Below are 11,778 nucleotides of genomic sequence, written 5' to 3'. Positions count from 1 at the left end.
CCCCTTTGTTTGTACATACGAAGCGATTTGTAAGAAACAAGACATTTTTGACGATAATACAATATTGAAGGAGATTGTTCAGCGGTGAACCTAATTGTAAAGTGCGCCCTCTCTATCGTCACACAAAACATGTTTCTGCCGTGTAACGAAATAGACTCGACGCACTTGGTAAACGTACTTTAAAGATGTATTGTCCCCCAAAAACATGAAAAATGAAGATTAATTAAATCAGACTTTGAATATGTTATTTTGTAGTTTTAATAAAGTGAATCACTTCCGTAGAAAAAAAACGGGAAAAAATAATGTTTTCACTTATATGATAAATGGTTAAATTCAACCAAAAATCCATTGGCTGGCAGCCAATTTGACAATTTTTTGCTTTAAATTGCATTTTTTTTCAGGTAAATACATTTTTTTCTATCCAATTTTTGGTCAAAGTGGATAACTATTATGTTACATTAAAATGGAATATTCAACAACAACATTTTAAGAATTATTTTTTCAGGGGGAAAACGCTTAAGAATACAGAAAGTGACGTGTACGACTTGCACATTCAGATTAAAGCATTTTTCAAAAAGCAGAATTTAAAATAAAAATACAGAAACAAAGTGACATGCACAACCTGCACATTAAGATTAAAGCATCTTCCAAAAGCAGAATTTAAAATTAAATACTTAATATTTATTAATTCGAACAATACACTTAATATGGATAACCTATGATGATATATACTGCTAGAGTACAACCCCCTTTGTGAGGATAACCCGTGGGAAATTCATATTTTATACTTTACCACTGTTTATTATAATCATAATACCAATAGCAGTAGTAATATTAAAATACATTGTTAATGAACACCATTTAAATTTATGTTTTGTAGCGCGCATTGTCATTATGATTTGTGCCATTGTTGTTCAGAAAATCACGCAGGGAAGCAACATGCCGAAAATTGAATAAAGTAAATCAAAGATCCTGATATGGTTTTCTCAAACCCTTTGTGCCCACAAAAGCTGTTAAACCAGACGTCAAAAGTGGGGATGGGGTATGATTATGCAAGACACAACTGCAACACAAATTAAAGCATAACGTTTTGGCATTAAAAAAAAACAACACAGACAAAAAACGATTTCTCAGGTAAACTCTTAAATTTATTAACATCGATAGAACGAGTTGGAGTGTCAAGGTATAACCTATCATAAACAATTTGTTGAGATAAAATATTTCTTACTATCGTAAATAATTGAAAACGCATATACAGTGTGCAGTGTCAATTGAAACGGGATTGATTGTTAAAATATTTCCCGGATTCGTTTCGCGGGAAAGTACCCCCTTAACGGGGGTGTCCCGAACATGGGAGGGGGGTCGTACTGTATTTTCATTGTGGCTGTGATTTGACAGTAATTGATCTGAATTTGTGTTTTCATGCTTACCCGTATTAAAAAAAAACACCTAAAACAAAAACTGAATTGAGACAGTGGATGGCTACAAGTCGGAATTGGGGCTACATAAATACCGGGCAACAGCGACGCTTTTTCCGCGGTATTCAATGTACCATTGGTAATTCTGTAGCACTTATATAACATTAATGTGATATTTGACAACAAAACTAACCTAAGCTGCTAATACAAAAACACTTAGAATAGACAGTGCTTTAGTATGTACAATGTAGATGTTTATGAGGCAGTCACTGGGATAAACTTTCTAACTAATTATATAAATAGGTTAAGGAGTACAAACAAAATATAGTTACTGCAGTAGAATCATTTTGACATACTAGATAAAAAATAAGCAGTTTTATACTTTAATTTAAAGGTAGGAATTGTATATGTCTAAATCCTCAACTACTATAACTATCATTATAAATATAAGTAAATCGAGTTTTATTCAAAAGTGTCAGCAAAAAAGCACCAATTTTGTTTATCTTTTTTATATTATAAATGCATGCTAAATAAGACAATAGATTTGATGAAAAATGTATCTTTTTTCATATTTTACATTTTAAACCGTACTAAAAAACACATTTTAACATGCGAAATTTCCAAAAATGAAAAAACAATTAGTAAAGTGCAGTATTTTTTAGTTAAATTTTTAGACCTAACCGCGAAAAAGTATCTATCAATAGTAATTGAGTCATCATCTTTTCTGAAAAAACTCAAGAGATATTAAAATAATATTTTTATATTATTGCATGGTACCACTGCTGCCTTTATGAATTGCTACATAATATTAATAATTGTAAAAAATATAAATATTAATCACTATCATCACAAACTAAAACAAAAAAAATTACTAATATCAAACAAAATTTATCGCCTTTTTTCAGCTACAGTTTAAAATGTTTGCAAAATACATTTAGATGCTATCGTGTTAACACATTTTGGTTGCATATGTTTTATGATCAATCACGATATGTCATCTGGAACCTACTTTTCTAAAAAATGTTTACAATTACATGTTTTTTTTTCTCTCAACATAACTTTTCATCAATCTCCTACATCTTCTGTCGAACACATTTTGTTCAGATGTTTATCGCATATACTGTAACACTAATAAGCCAATAGGTATTGCTCAATAAGGTTAAAGGTCAACACTGTTATTGTTCAGTCGCTAATGTCTTGTACATACAGCATCTCTCTCTTTTGTAGGCCTGCTTCTGATAACGTCTGAACTGTCGGTACGTCGTCCGTTGATTGACATTGTAAAACGCGACGAGGGTAATTTGTTACAATTTGGAATTCATTAGGGACATCATCTTGTACGAATATATAATCGTATACCACCTTAAAAACAAGAGAAAAAATAATACTGTAACTGGGTTTAATTATCAATGAAATTTGTGTATAATGTACAAATAATGAATGTTTATGAGTTGAAAGGAAAAACATTCACTATTCATACCAATTTATTTTATTTTATTATTAAAGGAAAAACATGGTGAAGTGAATGAACAAATGAATATAGCTAATATGTTCATTGTAAGCATGCTATAAAATAGGTCATCAAAATTAGGAGAACAATTATCGAAAATAACACGTTTTGGTTAGAACATCTTCCCCTGTAAGGTTCAAACTCTTTAGGGCAAATTGTATAAGCATAAGTTGGTAAAATTAGGAAAACAATTATTGAAAATAATATGTTTTGGTTAGAACATCTTCCCCTGTAAGGTTCAAACTTTTTAGGGTTGGCAAAATTAGGGGAACAGTTATCATTTTGGTTAAAACATCTTTGCCTGTTCAAACTCTTTAGGAAGAATTGTATAAAGTGTTTACAATTGTTGAGATAAATAAGAGAAAATCCTTACTTGTAATGATTGTGAGTTGAGAAAGCACCTTTCCAGCCTCATGCCGTTTGGCATCTTAAACACTACTTTGATGGAATCTGCATCATTTGCATCTGCTTCTACTGGTAAACTTTCAAGTTTCTGACGTTTGAGTTCGTCTCTCTCCTAAAAAAAATTATTAAAAAGTATCCATGAATTATGAGACATCATTACGATATTATTCATAAACATTATAAGCACATGGACTGTTTATGCTACGTAGGAATGAACTATTATTATAAACTCTTTACCTCTTTGGACAATTTTAAAACCAAACTAACCCATTAATTTATTATTAATGGATGGTAAAAACGTAATCAGGCCTAACAACCATACTGAAGCACCATCATTATTATGGTGTTGATCCACTTCGAATGTTTGGGGGTGGACTGGACATTAGCAAAAAGTCGGTTTAATTTTGGGGGTTTGTCACCACAAAGTGAGCGGAAAATGCATGCCACTGGAAAGTACCGTAGTAGTTTATTAATTAATATTATTAATAACCTAGATTTTGAACAGGAATTTGTTATTTTGTATAGTATTTTACGTTTAGAAATATATTTTCTGTTTTTTTTTTTATAACATCTTGTTTTAATATTAGGATTGTATATTGCAGCACCTGTATTTTTCGTTCTTCTTCATCAGCTAATTTTTGAGCATTAATCTCTTCCATTTTCTTTTTATCATCTTCTTCTTTTCTTTTCCGTGCCTGGGAAAAATAAAATGTTTTATATCAGTAATGTTTATTTTAAAATCAGTCTATGTAAAATAGAATGATCAAACCAGGTTATTAATTGGACAATTTTCTGATAAACAAATGTGTTTGGTCCCAAACTAGTTTATATTTAGAGAGGGCGCATTATTAAGAAAATGATGTCATTTTAGGACCATGTGAGGAGAGGTACAGTATCTTGCATTAGAGAGGAGAGGATGTATGATCACAGCTAGTGACTTTTATTATAGGATATTGACATATATTGTTTAATTTTTGATATTTACCTGAATTGTTTATGTACTGCAGATAGCGGGTGACTTTGCTATTTTCGGTAAGCTGCATTCCGCTACATTTATTGATCAATAACTCATATAGATTTAATGTTATTAGACCAAGTTCTATTGAGACGCCATTAATTTCGGTTATGTTACCTAGCTAGGCCTATTATATTGATGAGATATAGCTTGGACCTGTTGTACCTTAATTTAATCATTTACTAAGTATTAGTATTAATAATTCATTGTTAAAGTTACTGCATTGCATTATGCACCTGGATACTATAGTTATGATAATCTTCGCAAAACTTTATAGTTCATGTGATCATTTTAATTGATTTACGTATACAATGTCAATGGCATGTAGGTGTCGCGTCGTTGTAGGAGGAGTTAACCGCAAGGATTTTGTTATCCGTTGCTATGACGACACGGTTTTGCATTTTTAATTAGTTTAAAATGGACCTGAAATGGAATTTCGATTTTCAAGAAATTCACACATGTTATTTAAATGCATCAAATTAACACAAACCCATACAAATAAAAACAAAATGTATAGTATTTTGAGTAAAAACGAAATTTTAAGATACCATGGTAAATTAGCGAAAATTACTCACGCCATTGCAATATTCTATTTCAACGGCCGTCGGAAGCCTCTATATTCACGACGTCACATATACACACGATGATATCGAGAGCGTGTATGCCGCCCCGATAGTCAGTGAATGATCGACGGCCTGGAAAGATACGCGAAGCGTTGACACTAATACTAATTTATTCAATATCTAATGTTGTTGAAATATAGGTCCCTAAAATGTACTTCGTTTGTTCTAAAACCCGAATTTAGAAGGCCTACCTCCCAAACCTTTACTAGGCCTAGGCCCCCAATCCAGTGCGCGGAGTCGATCCACCACCCACATCATGCGGCGAGGCTCCGTTTCATGTGCATCCAAGACCAAAGCGATATCAACAACTTGCTGCGCTCATTGTCAAGCCAAAGTAAAATATGAATAAAATTCATTCATAGATTTCAAGAGTTATAGCCAAAAAACTGCAAAGTGACGTCACCCGCGAATTTTTTTGATTTTCAAATGGGGCTTTCCCCAAAAGGGCCAATTTATATTTTGTAACAATATACATTCTAGCAACACCTAATAGCCTCCAAAACATCATTCTAAAATGAAAAAAATCGAAAATCCATTTCAGGTCCATTTTAAGGGATCGTCTTTTATATTGTTTGTTTTAACTTAAACACAAAACTTTTCAGTTTGACGCTTAAGGAGCCACATATATTGCTAGACATGCATTTATAGGTCATTGTTATGTTTTGTTTTAGTAATCTGGTTCACATTCAAGAAACAGGAATAAAGGAGCACCTTGGGTGTTGGACTTGAATAACGAATATCACTCGCATTATTTTTAGGGCAGTTACAAAATGTAAACCCTAATAAAGGGACACTTTATTGGTCTCTAATAATAGAGGTTTTACTGTACTACTGTACATAATTTAGACCTACTTTTTCCTGATCAGCTTTTAGAGATTCTTCGTAGGCCTGATCTTGCTGTTGACGTAGCGTCTGCGTGAATTGGCGCGCTTCACGGTCATGGCGTGCAGCTACCAGGTAACCTTCCATATCGTTCATAACGCGTGTTAACCGCTGTATCAAATCTTGCGGCTTAATTGCTCCCTCTATACGAGCAACAACTGTCATTCTACTATCTCTTTGTACAATAATTGCTAGGAATGGGTAGGTGTTTTCTCTTAGTGTTAATGATACTGAAATAAAGAAACAACATTTTGATATGGTTTATATTACTGGGCTACTTTTTCTCTCAGAATTCCCTTGTACCCAAATTCCAGTAAATTTGTCAAAAAATACAAAGAAAGTGAGCTTACCTCTATATCCCTCAGGGGTGTCTATAGATGCTGCCCAAAATAACATGCGTGTATTGATAAATTCACATACATCTGTGTTGCCTAAAGTCTCTCTAAAACAGAAATCAAAATTTATAATGCATAATCATCATATCCATATATTGGCACATTATATTTGTTGTCACATAAGGTTTGGTAGTGTAGACAGAACAAACTTGCCTACAAAATGAAGGTGTATCTTGATGCTCTCCACTGTGCAAATACACTAACAGAAATTTGAGTTCTTTCTTTGCATCATTGACTGCCTGAAATTAAATACATAATAATTACGGTTACCGAATAAATATTAACCAAGATGTAAGTCATAACACTAGGTATAGAAATAAGTGAAATTAGACTGGTAGCATTATTAATAGTATATCATATTTTTCATAAGAACACAAACATAAGTCGTTAAACTAAACAAGTAGATTGGGCTGCCCCAAACTGACCATCAAATGTCAATTGAACACTTTACCTGGCTATAAGTTCCTTGATAAAACGTGGGATGAATAGCACCATATGTTTCTTCGTAATTATGAATAAAAGACATGACATCCGCCACTGGGTCGACGACTATGCGGCGCGGATCTGGCCATATGAGACGTCGTACCCAATTAAATATGCCATAGAATGTGGAGAATGTGAAACGAAAGGGTGATATCACAAGCATGGTGAACCACTGAGACCATGTGGTTACAGGTTGAGGTCTAATTATTGTAAAAACTCTGTGAATAAAAGAATAAATGTTTTGGTTATATTTTTGTACTACAGAATCTACTTTTTCCATGTATAGTACAGTAGTATTTCCCTTTGCTTGGGACACCCCTATTAAGAATAATAGTTAGGTCCCAAACGTGTCAACTTATATGAGCCCTATTATTGTATTTTTATCAAAATTAAAAGACGGATCTTTATCACAATTCTTGATCCATTTTCTCTTTTTACTCCTCTAGGCGGAGGTTGGTCTTGTTGTTTATTTTTTGCTAAGAAAGAAATTATCTGCACCTTTGATCTACAGGATTTACATTGACTACAGGTTCTACCTCTCGTCTACGTTCCCTAACTTGGTCCTCGAATACTGATGGTCTTCCCTCTGATTCATTAAAAGTGTCTTGCACAGCAATCTGTTTAAAATGAAAGGTTTTTAAAGAGTGAAAATGACAAATAAGTTACACCTAATCAGCCCTTATATTTTCTAAACATTTTAAGCCTCCAGAGGTTAAATTGATTACTTAGTTCCTTATGCATGTGTAGTGTTATTTAGGATCTATTTATTTTTATTTGATTTTGATACTATTTGTATGTTGTTAAATTACAATACAAACCTCTATATTCCAATTATGACGTTCCAGAATTTGCCTGCACTTGTCCATGTCTTCTATTCCAGTCAAGTCCTAAAATAGTAAATGAATGATAAAAAGTCTAATTGTTTTTAAATGTTATTAAAATGCATCTTTTCGTCTGTCTTGTAGTGGTGGGCTTTTGCAAAAGTACAATATAACCAAGTTTAGTGTTATTTATTTAATTGTCTGTATCTCGTACGTAACCTATGACAGTCATCGGCGGTGTTTCATAATCGCTTAGGCCTAGTATCCTGGTCTGACGTGTTTGGTTGCAGTTGAGTAATCCCGGTTGTTTGTTGCTTTCTTCTGCTGGTTGAGGATTATAATACTCTCCAAACTAGGCCTAAGATATGGTCTTCAAAATACCTGAAAATCACTAACAACTACCGCAAATGATATACCAATAGATAAATATACATAACAAAAGCAACTTTAAAGTAAAAAAAATACCAAAACTTACCTGGAACTGAATTAATTGCTCGGTTTGTTCAGGCGTTATTTCACTACCTTCCGCCATTTTGCTTATTTTTAACAGACTGTTTTTATTAATGCTGCCCTCAACCAAAATGGAATAAAGATATCATATCTTTGATCGATAAAATTCAAAGATCTTATTTTTTATATACTAAAAAAATGTCTTGTTTATAGCGGGCGCTGTCTAAGTATTTACTTTTTTCGATCTTTTTTTGACGGAAATTTTATCAAAAATGTTTAATGATTTGAATGAAGTCCTGCAATTTGATGTGAATAATCTACCACAGGTAATTATATTTGTATTATATTATATACTACGTTAAGGGTCAATTGCTAGTTTTCCTTGACTTTCCTTTTGTTAGAAGACCTAGTAGGCTAGGCTATCAAATGCACACAGCATGGCACACGACTACATGACATATCGAGTTGTAGCGGGATGTGAACGAGACATAGGGTATTAGTGTTTTACAGGAAGTGATCAAATTGGCCTAGCATAATTATGATTAAGTTTCAGCCCCAACTTTGATTAGAACCTTAACTTTTATGTATAATTTATTGCTCAACTTCAACTAAATAGGCCTAGGCCTAGTAATAATTAAATTAGTATTATGCATAAATAATAAATGCAAGGCCTAGATTAACTATAGCTCAAGGCGACATGAATTATTAAAATAAGACTACTATAATAGGGGATCGGCCTATACTATTCTATACTCAGTTTATTTGTATTTTATATTTTAAGGGTGAAGTTATTACTATCGCTGATTCAAACATTGATGCAAATTTTCTAATTCATCATTTCATTAGTCTTTATGTTAAAGGTACAGTATTATTTCAAAACAATTATAATACGTTTTATAAAATTTGTTTCCTGTACTATTAATATAAAATAGTTCACAGAACTTCAGCATTCTTGAATATTTTTATTAGTAATTATGAGGCACAACAACAAATTCCCATTCTTACTTCTTTGAAGTAAATCCTTTTTTTTCTGTCTCATAGGAAGAAGTAAGGTGTGCCTGCTGTGTTTGTCACAAACATTTAGTCACTATTGTTCAGTTGCACACAAGCTTGTAAGTTGTCGATACGTTTCGTTGAATGTTCCTAGTAACAATTCATTCGGTCTCACATAGACTTATTTCATTTTATACCTCCATGGTCTAAACTGTTTTTGATGTGCCCAAATATGGTAGTAAACGTCAAAGTATCCATATTTGGGCACATGACATTTTTTTTGACACATAAAGTTTAATTTAATCTTAAAGTTTTTAAACTATTAAAATAATTAAATTTTTAGATATATGTATATATATATACATGTAAGAGGATTAATTTGACCATAGAGATATTATAGTTCTATATAATATCTCTATGATTTGACATTTTCACATACCTAATGTCCAACTGTATTGCATGGTTTCAATATAGGATTCGCATTTTAAATTAATTTGAACATTATCACAGGGTATAAATTTAATGAAAGCTAGGGATGATGGTCAGGTGACAGTGATTGATGGCCTTCAATTATCTCAAGAAACAATACAACCAGCCAATCAAAACTCGGAAACATCTCCACTGGCCTGTATAAGGTAAGACAGAACTTTACAATTAGCCATTAGGGCACAAATATGGGTTGTGTATTAGTTTGATGTAGGCTCAGCATACAGCATCTAGTAAATACTGTAGTAGAGTAGGTAAAGTATCTACATTTTGATGAATTTGCCTCTTTTCATGGATACCCGTATTAAAATAAGGGTATCCGAATCCATGTAAAGGGGTTTATTGCCTATTACTGCTTATTGCATTTTATTAGACAGTATCGCTCTTAATAGGGATGTAGCTAAGGAGTTATCCTCCTGTATTAGGGACTAGCTAGAAATTGCCAGTTATGTAGGCTTATTTAAAAGAAATCAACAGATAATCAGCTGTGGTGTAAGCAGAATAAGATACAATCTTACCTGATGTATAGTAATTATCTTCTTTTATTGCTTTTCCAGGAATAGTAAACTTGATCTGCAGTCTTTGTTAGTGCATATAACAACACGTTTGTCTAAGTCTGGATGTGACAATTCTCCTGTTACTCTTATTATTGATGATGTCAGCGTTTTGATCAGTCTGGGCTTGAGTGTCAACACAGTTCTGGACTTTATTCAATATTGTCAAGTCTGGTTTTGTGGGAAGGTAAATAAAGTAAACATAAGAATGGATGCAGCTATATTATCAGTTAGTGTCCTTTACAGACCCAAAGCCACAGTGCAGAACCTATCATGAAGCATAGGGGCTGAGATGTACCAGTACACCTTGATACATCCCCACACTTCTGGAATATTCTACTGGGTTCTTTAAAGTGCACACAACAGATGTGTACACAAGACTTCCAGTTTTAAGTCTTTGTCCGGGAAGACTTGTTCTACCACTAGAATTATAACCCATTCTGATATAATGGCTATTATTTACAGTGCCCTGCTTTAACCACTTGACCACTTAATTTGTCTTAGATGTTGCACTAGGATTAAATGAATTATGAAACACAACCATGTAATAGTAAAGATTTTCAAATCATCTTATATTCCCTCAGGCATCCTAGATCCTCCCTGTTTTTATATAATTTACTCCTTTTAAACTTGCTAAACCGGTTTTTTTTATCAGAATGGGTGTGTTGTATTACTGGTGCATGATGACAAAGATACACTAGATGAATCAAACCAACAACTGCATACACTCATGTTACACAGAAGCACACATAGCATTGAGTGCCACCCACTGCCTACTGGATACTCAAAGGATGTACATGGTCAGGTATGTACAATTGTAGCCATCTATAGAAAAGCCTCTATTCATACCCCATGAATTCATTGTTATGGTAGTGGTACGATTAGGCCCTAAGACGATTCGGCCCAGGATCGTTTCGGCCCTGGGTTAATTCAAACCAGGACTATTCGGCCCTGAGACGATTCGGCCCGGGACCGTTTCGGCCCTGGGTTAATTCAAACCAGGACTATTCGGCCCTGAGACAATTCGGTCCCTTTATATTTATCTGCTTTGATATGTATTTTATGAAAATAAATATAGCCGTTTTCAGAGACACTATGGGACGTTTACAACTTTTTCAGTTACTTATACTTTTTCCCTGAAATGTTGTGCTGAATGGCAATCCTTTTTATTATTTTCTATGCTTTAATTCACAAAGAAAGTTATGACACAGATGATAGACTTCGATCGAAATTTATTCGTTTTTATTCTATTCCAGATAAACATCATGAGAAGAGAGCTAGACGACGGGAGGCCAAACAGGAACGCATCACGTCAGTTTCATTATAAAATAACAGACAAAACAATGCGTTTATTTGCTGTTGGAACGTCTTCTGCTGTGCTATGACGTTTACAGTTTTTATTTTGTGTACTACGTGTCTAAATCATTGAAATAATTAATAAAAATACTAACTAGAAATAAAAGTATTTATTGTATATAACAGAGAAATAATTGTCTTCTTCATCTTGTTTTGCCTCGTTAGCCATTTCGCTCTTTTAAAATTAAATCCTCCGATATTTATTTTATAATTTATTGTTTTCCAAATGGTGCTTTGATGGCCTATTGTATCTTCTTCCTTCCTGCTTCTTTGGCAAAAGTGTACAGTTTTTGGCAGGGACTGTCTAAACAATCATATTATTTTAGTAGCAGTTCACAAAATTCACAGCATTCGAAAAGAATCCCCCCCCCCCCTCATTCTCTCCCC

At 33.3% G+C, this 11,778-nt stretch overlaps 2 protein-coding genes across 3 annotated transcripts; one reads left to right on the top strand and one right to left on the bottom strand.

Annotated features, from left to right (window-relative positions):
- Positions 1 to 806: 806 nt before the first annotated feature.
- On the bottom strand, positions 807 to 8,090 carry LOC140057534 (FAS-associated factor 2-like). The gene is made up of 10 exons (XM_072103236.1): positions 8,028 to 8,090; positions 7,550 to 7,618; positions 7,230 to 7,348; positions 6,700 to 6,949; positions 6,398 to 6,487; positions 6,204 to 6,291; positions 5,824 to 6,083; positions 3,939 to 4,028; positions 3,302 to 3,445; positions 807 to 2,780 (listed from the first exon to the last, which is right to left on the bottom strand). Exons 1-10 carry the CDS (start codon positions 8,082 to 8,084, stop codon positions 2,601 to 2,603), a joined length of 1,347 nt encoding a protein of 448 aa, XP_071959337.1. The 5' UTR covers positions 8,085 to 8,090; the 3' UTR covers positions 807 to 2,600.
- A 129-nt stretch (positions 8,091 to 8,219) lies between these two features.
- On the top strand, positions 8,220 to 11,449 carry LOC140057480 (elongator complex protein 6-like). Of its 2 annotated transcripts, none has more exons than XM_072103155.1 (7): positions 8,220 to 8,328; positions 8,784 to 8,862; positions 9,044 to 9,114; positions 9,506 to 9,630; positions 10,039 to 10,222; positions 10,691 to 10,840; positions 11,292 to 11,449. In XM_072103155.1, the coding sequence occupies exons 1-7, from the start codon at positions 8,275 to 8,277 to the stop codon at positions 11,418 to 11,420; spliced, it is 792 nt and encodes a 263-aa protein (XP_071959256.1). In that variant the 5' UTR covers positions 8,220 to 8,274; the 3' UTR covers positions 11,421 to 11,449. The 2 variants fall into 2 exon arrangements, with proteins under 2 accessions (XP_071959256.1, XP_071959264.1); XM_072103163.1 differs by having other exon boundaries at positions 8,274 to 8,328; positions 9,529 to 9,630.
- Positions 11,450 to 11,778: the final 329 nt, after the last annotated feature.

Source organism: Antedon mediterranea, chromosome 1 (genome assembly GCF_964355755.1).
Source record: "Antedon mediterranea chromosome 1, ecAntMedi1.1, whole genome shotgun sequence".
In the NCBI taxonomy this organism is placed as follows: Eukaryota; Metazoa; Echinodermata; class Crinoidea; order Comatulida; family Antedonidae; genus Antedon; species Antedon mediterranea.
Note: the sequence above shows the minus strand (reverse complement) of the source record. Positions and strands in the feature narration are given on the sequence as shown.

Coding starts and splice junctions, on each gene's coding strand:
- LOC140057534 (XM_072103236.1), bottom strand. CDS start 8,084: ATGGCGGAAGGTAGTGAAATAACGCCTGAACAAACCGAGCAATTAATT. Junction 7,619..8,027: donor AGCAATTAATTCAGTTCCAG/GTAAGTTTTGGT, acceptor TTACTATTTTAG/GACTTGACTGGAATAGAAGA. Junction 3,446..3,938: donor AAGAAGAACGAAAAATACAG/GTGCTGCAATAT, acceptor AATTTTTTTTAG/GAGAGAGACGAACTCAAACG.
- LOC140057480 (XM_072103155.1), top strand. CDS start 8,275: ATGTTTAATGATTTGAATGAAGTCCTGCAATTTGATGTGAATAATCTA. Junction 10,223..10,690: donor AAGTCTGGTTTTGTGGGAAG/GTAAATAAAGTA, acceptor TTTTTTTATCAG/AATGGGTGTGTTGTATTACT. Junction 10,841..11,291: donor CAAAGGATGTACATGGTCAG/GTATGTACAATT, acceptor ATTCTATTCCAG/ATAAACATCATGAGAAGAGA.